Here is a 13,771-nt window from a genome sequence, read left to right as displayed (position 1 = left end):
TCTTTTTGAGACAGGGTCTCCTTGTAGCCCCAGCTGTCCTGGAACTCACTATGTAGACCAGGCTGGCCTCAAACTCACAGAGATCGCCTGCCTCTGCCTTCCGAGTGCTGGGATTAAAGGCATGTGCCACCATGCCTGGCAGTTGTTGATTTTTAATGAGATAATATAATTTAAAATTACAGAGTTTTAGGAATGCAGTAGCAACAGCATAGCTTTTTATCCAAGTTCCCATGTGAAAAATGGAAATAGCAAAACCCAAAGCCATGGACAGCATTTGCAACAGAACTAGGTGACCTGGTATCATCACAGTCTACTGAAACACCTAATAAGAATTTACTAGAAAGTAGAATGGTCAATTTTGAGGCCACAGGTAAAACTGGAAAGGGACTTGCAAGTCCATGTGGCACTTGGTAGAAAGACTTAAAGCTTGATCTTCTAGGGTTCGCTTCCTGAATAGTATTTCTCCCTGGAGAAAATTGGTGGGAAGAGAGAGTTAAAATTGATCAGGATGGGGAAGAGATTATACAGAGAATAAAGTTGTAGAGAATAGAACCAATGAATTCTGGAAAATAGTCATGATTTGAACACTGCACAAAGACAAGAGAAATAATTCTATAACATTGAAAAAGCCACCTTATATCCTGCCCTATACTTTATTCCCTGAAAGATAATTTCATAGAAATGCAAAAAGAAGGGTCTGGAGAGATGGCTCAGCAGTTAAGAACACTGCTTGTTCTTGCACAGGACCCAAGTTCAATTCCCAGCACCCATATGGAAGCTAACAACCATCTATAACTCCAGTTCCAGGGGATCCAGTGCCCTCTTCAGACCTCCATGGGCACTGCATGACACAGGTATATCTACCTACATGCAGGCAATACATGTATACACATAAAAGAAATGTAAACAGAAGTAAAGCATTAAAGTCAAATGGTTGTACATGGATATCTCAGGAAAAAAATAGAATAGGGGCTGGTGAGATGGCTCAGCAGTTAAGAGCACTGACTGCTCTTGCAGAGGACCCGGGTTCGATTCCCAGCACCCACAGGGCAGCTACGAACCGTCCTTAACTCCAGTTCCAGGGGAATCTGAAGTCTTCTTCTGACCTCCGCAGCATTGTACGACACGGGTGCACTCACATACATGCAGGCAATACATTCATACACATGAAATAAAAATAATAAAGCATTTTAAAAAAGAATAATATCCCTATAGATGGTAAATCATGTCAGAAATGTATCTACTAAAGAATTCAACCACACTTAAAATTGAAACAGACTATTGCAAAATGAGTTAAAGACATTAATAAAATAATACCAAAATTTAAAAAATAAGAGAATTATAAAAACTTACACAAAGTAACAGAATTCAGAAAAGAACTAGGAGATCATTTCAGTAATGAAGACTATAAAGAGCCTGGGGAAATATACAATAGACTACATTAGGAGGATTAAAGATATAAGAAAAAAGAACTGAAAATTGAAAAAGAAATCAAAGATAATAATTCAAAAACGATGATGCATTTAAGTTAGGTATAGCAGGTCAAATATTCATAGAAATCTCTGAAGGAGAAAACTTAAGGAAGTAGAAAAATGTTAAAACATCTAATTTAGAAACTTTGTTGGAACTTTAAAATGCTGGAGACCTTTGAAACATGCTTAATAGCCTTGCATACTTAACAGTATCAATCCAGAGGAATAAACATCCGGATAGTCTAGTAAAATCATTCAACATTAAAGAAAAATAAAGTCCTTTGAAGAACCCATGGAATATAAGAGAAAATTATAGTCATCAAATTTTGACAGCAGTGCTTTATGTTTGAAGAAAATGGAGTGGAATTTATAATACTCAAAGCAGGCTGACTACATGGCTCATCTGGTAAACATGCTTGTTGCTAAGACAGTCTGAGTTCAGTCCCTAGAATCCACATTGTAGAAGGAGAGAATTGACTCAGACAAGTTGTCCTCTGACCTCCACACACAAGCTGTGGCACCCATCCCCCTGCCCAATGTGAAATTTTCAGTGCTCAAAGGACTTAAGAACCAAACCTTTTTTATAACCAGCCAATGTGTTTTATAAACATAAAGAATGGTATTTAAGAATCAGAAACTGCTTCCATGAACCCTTCTTGAAGAATCTGCTAAAGCTCTGTAGTGAACCAAAGGAGTCTGAAGCTACATGTGACACACTAGTTGCCATTAAATAAACCTTTAGTTTTCAGTCAGGTTAGCATTATGCTAGTGTACAAAACCACATGTAATTAGTAGCTAATGAATTAGACAATATAAATAATATTTGTGCCATCAAAAAATTGTATTGAGGGGCTGGAGAGATGGCTCAATGGGTAAGAACACTGGCTACTCTTTCAGAGAACTGGGTTTGGTTCTCAGCACTTACGTGGCAGCTAATAACCATTTGTAACTCCAGTTCCAGGGGATCCAATGGCCTCTGCTGGCATCGCATGACAGGGGTGCACTTACGCACATGTAAGCATAATACTCATATACATAAAATATAAATATTTTTTAAAGTTGTATTGAGGGGCTGGAGAGATGACTCAGTGGTCAAAAGCATGTATTGCTCTTACAGAGGACCTGAGTTGGATTACCAGCACCCGTGTCAGGTGGCTCACAACTGCCTGTAACTTTAGCTCCAGGGGATCTGACAGCTAGACATACTCATAATGTGTAATTTTAAAAGTTGTACTGGATAACAGTATACTTGAGAGGGATGTTTATGTTTTAGAATGCCCGAAAGAAAATATTAAAGGCATTATTATACGACTTGATAAGTATTAAATACATAGTTTCTCATGGAATTAAGAGAAAATGAGGACCAAGAGATTGAGAATCTACTATGTAGCCTGTGCTGGATAGCTTTAGTGTCAACTTGACACACCTGGGTTGAGAGAGCCTCAATTGGGGAATTTCCTCTTTTGGACTGGCCTGTGGCCATGTCTGTGGGGAATCTACTTGAGTGATATGGCAGAGCCCAGCCCACTGTGGGTGGTGCCACCCCTTGGCAGGTGGGCCTGTGTTGCATAAGAAAGCAGGCTGAGCAGGGAGGGGCCAAGGGAGCAAGCCAGTAAGCAGCATTCCCCCATGGCCTGTGCTTCAGCTCCTGCCTCCAGGTTCCTGCCCTGAGTTCTACCTTGGGCTCCCTGATGAGCTGTGACTGGGGATATGTAAGCTAAATAAACCCTTTCCTCCCCAAGTTGGTAGTGGTCAGAGTATTTTGTCACAGCAATGAAGAACAAACTAGGACATAGGCTAATGTTTGAAATATATGCAAATATTTTTTATTATTTTTATTTTATGTGTATGAGTATATTGTCTCCATGTATGTAAGTGCCGCTGTGTCATTCAGTGCCCATGCAAATCAGAAGAGGGTATCAGATCCCCTGGAACTGGAGTTACCTATGATTGTTAGCCATCATGTGGGGGTTGGGAATTGAACCCATGTTCTCTACAAGAGTAGCCAGTGCCCTTAATTGCTGAGCCATCTCTCCAGCCCGATATCTGCAACTATGTTTTGAAATGGGAAAATTGGGAGAATATATACAAAGCACTTTGAATGCTGTCAATAATTATATCAGGTTTCTTTTTTATCTAGATACTCATATTGTGAGACTGTGTAATGTGGGCTGGGACAAATGAGTAATTATGACATCTAATTTTATCCTTGTGAAATCAGAGTTCTTAAGATAGAAGAAATATAACAGACTTATAAAAGGCTAAGTAAAAAACTTATATCCCAGCACCCACATTGGACTGATCATAATTGCCAGTTCCATAGGACCCAGTGCCCTCTTCTAGCCTCTGCAGGAGCACATACGTACACATAAGTAATATTTTTAAAAAGCTTATATAGTCTTGGGCGGGGTGTAGTGATACACACCATAATCCCAGCATTCAAGTGGAAAAGACAGGCTGATCTCTGAGATTGAGACCAGCCTGGTTTATGGAGTGAGTTCCTGGCCAGCTGGGGCTATGGAAACTGCCTCAAAAAAAACCCCAAACAAAACAAAAACAGTCTTGAGTCTGAATTGAATATGAACTTTGGCTATTTTGTCTTGAAAAAAATATGTACGTTACCTGGTTGTCTTTGTGAATCCTGGAAGAAGCAAGTATCCCTAGTACCGAATTTTGGTGGTCTTAAAATACCACTTACCATTTTGAATGGTGAATAGCTTGCAGAGACATGGCTGGTTCCAGATCTGGACAGGAAATGTTCAAGATGAACCTAGAATATCTTGTCATAACAGATTACCAGAGAGCTATCAAATTTCTAGGATTATGTCAAAAGGATTCATGCACTAGCTTGAAGAGATTTCCACTGGGTAAGATGGAACAATTTGAGTCTCAATTATAATTGTGGTAGGTTAGAACATAATATGTGGAATTTGCAGGTTCCAATGATACATTAAAACTTAGTCAGCTGAAGATGATGATAGAAAACCAATTCATTTTCTTGAAATTGGCGAATAAGGTGAAAGAATTATGTATTTGTCTTACTTAATATGATCTGAACCACTAGGTAATCAAATAGTGGTTGGGGAAAATGTATTGTTACTTTAGTATTCTAACTAGTTAATGAAAAAATTGTCAGAATATCATCATTTTCCATTTTGATGGATGGACATTAAATATTAATAGGTATTAAAACTGTGCTATAGTTTGAATCTGGAATGTCTCCCAGAGGTCCATGTGTTGGCTTGTTTGGAGGTAGTAGAAACTTTGAGATGCTTCATAGTGGGAGCTCTTAGGTTATTGGGGCCTACCCTAGAAGGAGATAGCAGGATGCTACCACTTCTCTTGCTCTTTTTGCTTCTTAGCTGCCATGAGATGAACAACTTCCTCTGTTATGTATTTGACAATGTATTATCTCTACCAGAGGCTCTAAAAGTAATGGGACCATTAAATCCTGGACTGAAACCTGTAAAAGTAGTAATCAGAATAAATCTCCCATCATAAGGTGTTTATCTCAGGTTTTTATGACAGTGGGAAACTGACTCACATTGTAGACATTCACATACTACCTGAAAATGTGTCAAATAATTCTCGAGTCTTGATCTAGTTTCCTGGATCAAGTTGCATGTTTGCAGGAAATAACATTAACATGTTGAGATATACCATGAATCAGCAAAATCCCGACTATGGGAAGTTTGACAGTTCAAAAGGCTCAAGTTCTTTAAAATAAAAACTAATGAAATATAAGGGATGGAGGAGGGGTAAACATTAAAATTCAAGACTTTTTTAAAATTTTTTGTGTATGCGTTTATTACCTGCATGTATGTAAGTGCACCCAAGTCATGCAGTGCCCATGAAGGTCAGAAGAAGGCATTGGATCCCCTAGAACTGGAGTTACAAATGGTTGTTAGCTGCTGTGGTGGTACAGGAATTGAACCTGGTCCTCTGCAGGAGTAGCCAGAGTTGTTAACTGCCAAATCATCTCTCCAGCCCCCCAAAACATAAGTTTTAAATATGGGCAAGATTTTAAAAATTTCCTAGGAATGCACATTTGGGTGAGAAAACTTAAGTGAAAACCATACAGAAGTGATTAGTGTTAGTTACAGTGAGAATAATTGTTAATTATGTGGAAAGGAAAGGGCCTATGTGATACGGCAGTTGGAAGTTGGTACGTTTGATAGTTGTGTTTCTTGACGTAGGTAATACATTAAGCCAAACATTAGATTTATTTTCTCTATCAGCTTCATTTGTAAAGAAAAATGCTTTGTACAGTGCTCGTAAACACACGATAAATATTTATGATGGGAATCTTTAATTGGAAATGTCTTTGTAGACTTATTTTTACTTTCTGTTAATTTGGAGTTTCAAAGCATTCGCTGACTGCTTCCAGCAGAGAACTGAGTTTAAATAATTGAAATGGCAGGTAAGCCAATCATTATAATTCTTCAGTTAGATGGAATCAATATAGAACTTACCTTTGGAGTGAGCATGATTTCTCAGTTGCTAAGGGCACTTGCTACGGAGCTTGGTGAACCTGAGTTCTATGCCTGGAAGCACATGATGAAAGGAGAGAATCAAATCCTCCCAAGTTGTTCTCTAATCTCCACATTCATGCAGTGGCACACATATAAACACAAAAAAAGAATATAATAAAAAATTATGAATAAACTAGATGATTTGTGTCACAGAGCTGAAAGATTACTTTAAAAATAAAAACCAAAACATCCCATTTTTTTGTTTATTTAATATTAGTGTTTTATTTTGCAATGCTAGAGATAAAATCCAGGGCCTTAGGAATGCTCGGTAAGCACTCTTAACTCTGAGCTATGTCCTCAGCCCAAAAGCTTATTCTTTAAATGCCACAATTTTTCTGAAGGTATATGGTACCTTTGTATATTTTGCGTTGTTCTTTGCGTTGCTTATGACTCTCACTGATGGTTTATTAGATCTGGCTGCATTTTAGTTGCTGTTTCTCATTCATGTCAATCACCTAGATGAAACAATAAATACTGGTCACTTTATTGTTCATGTTTCTCTGGCAACTTCCTTCCATCCTACTTTAAGTTATATCTAATCACCAGGCAGATTAGTAGTGACAACTGCCTTTAATGTGAGTCTCCTCATCATTTTTTTAATCCTGTTAACTTCAAACTCTTGAATTTGGTAGCTATTCCCTAAGACTTTTGCCAGGGCCAGAGCTAGTAAACAACTCTTTTGCCTTGAGGGCAAAATTTAAGGAAGTGCCACAAAGCATAGGTATCAATGTAAATAGCATTTAAATTCATTATTTTTAAAAATGAGGAGGGTGTATGTTAAAAAAAATCTATGATGAACAAAAGATCAGTTTTAAATAAAACCAGAATCTGTGGGGCAAACTTCTGTAAGTCAAGTGAGATATCAGGCCATGTAAATACAGAATTGGATCTTGTCTCTTAAAAATTTTGATATTTTATTCATTATGCACTTTCAGCATTAATTTTGGTGTTTTTTTAAAAATCATTCTTAGTCTTAGACTCCTGTTATTTGATCTCCAGAGAAGTAGGATCTCAGGGTATATATTCACGTTCTCCTCCGAAATGCCCTGGAGTAACTATAGTTAGGTGAACAATGAGAAATGCATTATATTGAATTGCACTAATATTTTAGAAAATTTTTTACTTCCATTATTCTTTGACTTGATAGCACCCTCATCCTCTGAGGATGAGGAGTTGAAGCATTTCTATAGTATGTGAGAATTAGAATTTTTTTTTTTCTTAAACTGCTTATTGATGCTGGGAGTTGGCAGTACAGGCCTTTAATACCAGCACTTGGTAGACAGAGGCAGTGGATCGTCTGAGTTCCAAACCAGTTTGGTCTACATAGTAAGGCCCTGTCTCAAACAAAAAAAGAAAAGAAAGAAAAAAAAAAAACAAGGACAGAGTGCTTACTGTAGTATTATACCTTTATAAGGAATACAAATTTGAGCAAAAGTAACACCCTTATTTCTTTAACCATGATTATCTCAAGGCTGTGACAATTTATTTAGCTACTTTTATATCTGGCAGTTGGTTTTTAACCTACTGACCATAATCACGTACTCCATTTGCTTGATACTGGCCATTAAGACCAGGGCCTTGTGCATGTTAGACAAGTACTCTACCACTAAGCCATATTCCTAGCTGGATTTTTTTTTTTTTTACTTTTTATTTTGAGGCAGCTTCTCACTAAGCTGCCCAAACCAGCCCTGAGCTTACTCTGTATCCCACTCAAGATCCTTCTGCCTTGTTCTCTCAAGTAGCTGGGATTACAGGCCTATTTCACCTGACTCAGATTTCATTTACTTTTATAAAAACAGTATGATTTGTTTTGTATGTGTTTCAGAGATGGAAATAGAAATTTGTTTAAAAAGCCATTTTATAGAAAAATGGAAACATTGGTGGATATTCTGAAAACCAAATTCCTTTTTTAAAAGTGCAAAAGTAAACATTTCTAAATGTGTATCACTTAGAAATAGTTATGTAGTTTTTAAAAAATTGCTATGTAGTTTAGATTTTGTAAAATTCATTGGTACCTACTTCTATGAATTATTATGTAACAACATCACAATCAAAAGAGGGTTATTCATCCCCCCAAACTTCTTTATCACATTTTGTATCTTTTGTGTTATCTTTCGGCACATCTCTTAATACTGTTACATGTTATAAATAACAATGGAATTTATAACACTGCATCAAATCTGCTTTCAGATACTATCTTCTTAGAGAAATTCATGATTTAATGGTCCCTGTATTTTTTTAAAATATTTTATTTTTATTTTATGTGTATGAGTGTATTGCCCTAGTGTGTAATGCCTCACCTGTGTCATGCAATGCTGCAGAGGTCAGAAAAGGGCATTGGATTCCCCTGGAACTGGAATTAAGGACAGTTCATAGTTGCCATGTGGGTGCTGGGAATCGAAGCCGGGTCCTCTTCAAGAGCAGTCAGGGTTCTTAACTGCTGAGCCATCTCTCCAGCCCTGAGGTATTCTTTAGATGCTACCAGATCTTTCCAGTGTTGCTAAAATCTCTGTTTAGTTTCTTCATTTTGGAGTCGTCTGATGTAACTGAGAGACAAGTTGTTGGAAACATCTTTAAATTTGTATTGGGTACCCGTTTTGTTGTTAAGTCAAACCATTAGAATTCAGAATTCTGTGATTATACTGGGAACATAGAAGCGGATGAGCGACTTCTTTATAAGGTATTAACAATGCACCCTATCCCTACCATTCTGTTCCTATTCCTGTTTCTGCAGCCCCTCTCCAGCTGCAGCCACAGCCACTTCCTCCTCCTCCCACTCCTCTTGAAGCAAGAGAGGCTTCAAACCTATCACCACTACCACCCCCTCCACCTTATTCCTGTGATCCAAGTGGAAGTGATCTGCCTCAAGGTAAATGTATTTTGAGATTTGGTAATGGTGGTTGAGTTTTGTTTTTTTTTAAATCTAGAGCATCTTTGGTTGACCAACAGGCAGGGAAACAAATGGAAGTTGATTTGAGTACATAATTCTAGGTGACTAACAAGGAGCAATGGAAAGTATCCGTCACATATTCAACAAGTAGATAATTGGGTTGACTCATGACTCTCCCTCCAGTCCTCTTAAAGCTACATGTCTGCCCTGAAAAAAATTCTCAAATAATTTTGGATAACTTTTACTTTTTAAATCAGCAGTTAATATTAAGAATTTTCTTCTATTTCTTAAATTCTTTCCAAAAGTATCTGAAATTGTTAACATTTTTTGATACTTGTATGCCAACGGAATTTTGAGGACTTGGAGAAAGCTCTTAATTTATCTGATTTGCTTGAATTTTGACCATGTGTTCTCGTTTCCTTAACCTTCAGTGATTTTTTTTTATCAGAAGTTCTTTGTTGCCCTAGTTTGACAGTATTGCTCAATAGAGAATTATAGTTGAATGTTACTAGCAGCTTGCTCGTACTTTCTTGCTTATAACATTTTCCTGATTTTTTTTTCTAGCTGCTGCTTTTATTCCAAGTTCTTTCTAGCCCTTGAACTAGTCACCAGGATTTTCTTCAACTCCATTGTTTTCCTTTTTCAGACATTACAACATCATTGTGTCTCTGGGATCTATTTCTAAAGCTGCCTAGCCTTTGCCTCAAATTTTAGTTCTTAGACATTTTCACGTAGCTTTTTAAAACTTTCATTTCAAACTTTTAAATGGTCTCTAATGAAATTCCTCATCTTTTCCCTCTTATCTTTCACCAGTCTACCCAAAACATTTATTCCTCTTCTTGGTTTCATATTTTGTAAGTATTATTGTTTCTAATTTACCAAGTATCTGAACCCTGATTTCTTTATTCTGTCTACCTTCTGGGCACAAAATGTATTCATTCAACCACCACAGAGTGCAGATTTTGTATTTTTCTTGCATTTTATTATGAAGATAATTAGATAAATGTGTTCATTTTTAAAATTGATAATTATGTATCACCAATATTCTGCAATTAATGTTTAACTATACTTGTTTATCACACATTGGCCCATCTTTCCTTCCATCTATTTTTCTGTGAATTGATCTTGCCTGTTTTTTGATGGATTTAAAAGTGTAAATTATAGGCATCATTAGACCTCCCCCAAAAGAATGTATAATGAAAATGGGTATATATACACAATGGAATGCTATTCAACTGTAGGTGAAATCCTGTTATTTGTGGATGAATCTAGAAGGCATAATATTCCATAAAGTTAGCTAAATACTACATGGACTCACTCATTCCTGGAATCTAAAAGAGCTTATTTTATAGAAATACACAATATAGTAATTTCTGGAGAGTGAGAAGGGTATGGGAGGTAGGTAAGTGAAAAACGTCATTGGAAATAGAATTTAAGTATGTATGAGGAATGTGTTCTGGTGTTTTCTTTGCACAGTAGAGTATAGCTATTGTATATTTCAAAACAACTAGAAAAGATTTTGAATGTTCTCACCATGGAGAAATGGTGGATGTTTGTGGTGATGAATATGCTTATTTAAACATTTCATTATTGTACAATGATTTCATTATTGTGCAATGTATTCATGTATTGAAGCATACTGTAACTTACTAATATGTATAATTATTGTGTTAATAAAAATCAACACAAAATTAAAGCTTAGAAACAAGCATATGTATCACTAGTGTTCAGTGTTTAGTATCTGATTTTGATACAGAGATTACATGTAATGAAATGTACAAAACGTAGATGAACACTAACAGTTTTAACAAATTACATGTATACAGTTAGATGACTCAGTTCTCAAGGAATAAAAACATTGCCATTCTTTCTCAGGATTTTATTTTTATTTTATGTGTATGGGTGTTTTGCCTGTCAGTGCACTTATGCATGCAGTGCCCTCAGAGGTCAGATGAAGACAATCCCCTAGAACTGGAGTTAACTGATGGTTGTGAGCTGCTATGTGGGTGCTGGAAACTGAACCTGGGTCCTCTGCAAGAGCGCTCAGTGTTCTTAACCACTGAGTCATCTCTTTTTTTGGAGATAGGATTTCCTATAGCCCCAGCTGGCCTGGAACTCGCTATGTAGACCAGGCTGACCTTGAACTCACAGAGATTCACCTGCCTCTGACTCCTGACTCCTGAGTACTGGGATTAAAGGCATGCACCACCATGCCCAGCCTCTTCAGTTTTTTGAATGAAGCATTTCTTGGGTGTATATGCATTTTTATGTATGTACAGGTACATTCATGTGTATGGAGGCCAAAGAACAACCTCAGTGTGGTCCTCAGTTCTTTGTTTTCTTTTTCTTGAGGTGGAGTCTCTCTTCTTCCTGCAATGGTTTCTCAGGCCGCCTCCCCCTCCTCACCCCTCCTCCTCCTTCTCCCCCTCCTCTCCCTCCCCCCCCCGGGAGTCTTTTAGATAGACCAACTGAAGGGGTACCCCAGTTGCCTCACCCTGCATCCCTGTTCAGCATAGAAGAAGCCAGAGTGGTCTGTGTCCCAATTCCCCATCGGCAATTTAGGTAACCTCTTTAAGAGGATGGTGTGATAAGAATAGGAGGTAAGAATTGGCTAGGCAGTTAGGGTAAAAAAGACCCCAAGGAAAAGTAACCAGTTTCTTGGCTAAAAGTCAAAATGTCCTTGGGCCTCTTAGCAACATACTCTGTTCCAAAGGCCAAAAGTGTCAAAAATATTAGGGAGCTTTTATCTAATCCTTAAAAGATTTTAGGGTTACCTCTGCAGAGGGGGGAATGTTAAGAGTAGCCAGAAGCCCCATTTTAAAAAATAAGAAAAAAAAAACCCTGAATATTTGTACAAAAATTTTTCTGAACATAGGTTTTTAGTTCTTTTCAGCATGTACGTAGCAGTGAGATTGCTAGGTCAGAGAGAGTGCTAGGTCAGAGAGAGATGTATATAGAAAGTTCTAAACATTTTTAACAAATTGTTTAAATTGTTTTATATTATACTCCAACAGGCAACTAATTTCAATTGTTCCATTCTCACTAACCTTTACTATTAGCATTACCTTCAATATTAGCTGTTTTGATGACTGATGAATACTTAAAATCTTTATTTTATAGAGTAGTAGATAGAATTAGAACTTTCTAAGTTTATCCTTCCATTATATAAAATACAGTTTACTTTTGTGTGTTAATCTTGGCCGATGTATTAGAAAATTGCCTTTGTTAAAGGGTTTTAAAAAATATCTACTGCCTCCATCCTAGGGCATACCTTTAAAGCCTGTTCCATAGACAGAATAGTTCTGATGAACTAGTATAAGCTACTTTCTGTCTCTTTCTGACTTAGAATCCTTCCATGCATCTTCAGTTCTTACAGAAATAGATTAAGAATAGTATTTGTGATTTTCTGCAGTATGCAATATAGTCTATGCTACATTCTACTCCTATCTCCTTGCATTCTTATGTGGTGTCTGTGTAACTGATTTCTACTCCTAAGCATTAGGACTTAAATCCTTTCTGTATCAACTCTAACGTGTAACTTTCTGTTAACATCCCAAAAGATCTTTGTACTTATAATAGTTCCTCATTCTTGGCCTTAGTTACTGCTCTACTTTCTGTTTTTATCAGTTCACTTGTTTTGCACATTTCATGTAAATGGAATCATAACAATATGTAGTCTTCTGTGTTTGGCTGCTTTCATCCAGCATAATGTCTTTTTTTCTAAATTAACATTTTAGTTGGCTTACAAATAATGGTACATTTTTTAATTATTAATATTGAGACAGGGTCTCATGTAGTCTCATGTATGTACACAGTGAAGACTTGAACTTAGGTTGCTCTTGAACCTTGATCCAGAGTTCAAGGTTCTAGGATTAATTATAGACACATCACCATACTCTGTAAGATAATGGAGTTTATTATGACATTTTCTAGTTCATCCATCTCTTCGTCCATCCGTCTGTCCATCTAGTCTGTCTGTTTACCTCTATCATTATCTATCATCTATCTTGTGTATCTAATCCTATCTTATCTATCTATAGGACTATATTTACCTTCTCAGCCCTCATCCTTGGTCCACACTATTGGTCATTTTTCTTCCCTCAGATAATCTCCTTTCAGTTTTCATGTCTTCTTAATTAGATATTTATATATAGTTAAATTTAGATTCACGTTAGAAAACAACATACTTTGTCTTTTTTCTCACCCCTATTTCTTTCTTGTTTTCCCCTCTTCCTTTCTTTAGATCCCTTCCTTCTCATCACATAGTCATTCTTCTGCTACTTTGATGTTTCATTTTCTGATTTTACCCTTCTAGTACATTAAATACAGTTGATTTTGGGGTCTTAACCTTGGCTGAATGATTAAAATATGCCCTTAGAGAGTTGTTAAAAAAATCTTTAAAATTAGGTTCCACATATGAAAGGAAAACATAGTTGTCTTTCTGAGTCAGGCTTATTTTACTTAACATGATTTGTAGTGCTGCCCATTTTCAAATAGATGCATGAGTTTATTCATGACTAATTAAAACTTAATTGTGTACATACATGACACATTGTCTTCATTCGCCTATCAGTAGGTATTTAGGCTGGTTCTACATCTTGGCTCTTGTGAATAATAGCTTAATGTTTTTAGGGTTCATCCTTTTTGTAACATGTTTGAGTACCTCATTCTTTTTATAGCTGAATAATAATCATTGTATGGCTATACCACATATTTTTCAGTTGATTGAGATTTAGGTTATTTCTACCTTTTGACTATTAATACTGCTATAAACATTTGTGAACAGTTTTGTGTTGATGTGTGTATGTACCAAAGAATAGACTCCCGTAGCACTGTGAATTCACTTCCTGTTCTTAATCTTTTCATATTCTTTACGT

At 36.6% G+C, this 13,771-nt stretch overlaps 1 protein-coding gene across 3 annotated transcripts in view; it reads left to right on the top strand.

The window, feature by feature from the left end:
* The window catches only part of Alg13 (ALG13 UDP-N-acetylglucosaminyltransferase subunit), a 77,643-nt gene that overhangs the window by 57,352 nt on the left and 6,520 nt on the right, over positions 1-13,771 (top strand). For all 3 annotated transcript variants that reach the window (XM_029556022.1, XM_029556023.1, XM_029556021.1), the window contains exon 23: positions 8,739-8,873. In XM_029556022.1, coding sequence (XP_029411882.1) covers positions 8,739-8,873 — 135 coding nt within the window. The remainder of the gene's footprint in view (positions 1-8,738; positions 8,874-13,771) is intronic.

This window comes from Nannospalax galili, unplaced genomic scaffold (assembly GCF_000622305.1).
Source record: "Nannospalax galili isolate Female #2095 unplaced genomic scaffold, S.galili_v1.0 scaffold25, whole genome shotgun sequence".
In the NCBI taxonomy this organism is placed as follows: domain Eukaryota; kingdom Metazoa; phylum Chordata; class Mammalia; order Rodentia; family Spalacidae; genus Nannospalax; species Nannospalax galili.
The sequence above is the reverse complement of the archived record's forward strand: the minus strand, read 5'-3'. Positions and strand labels throughout refer to the sequence as shown.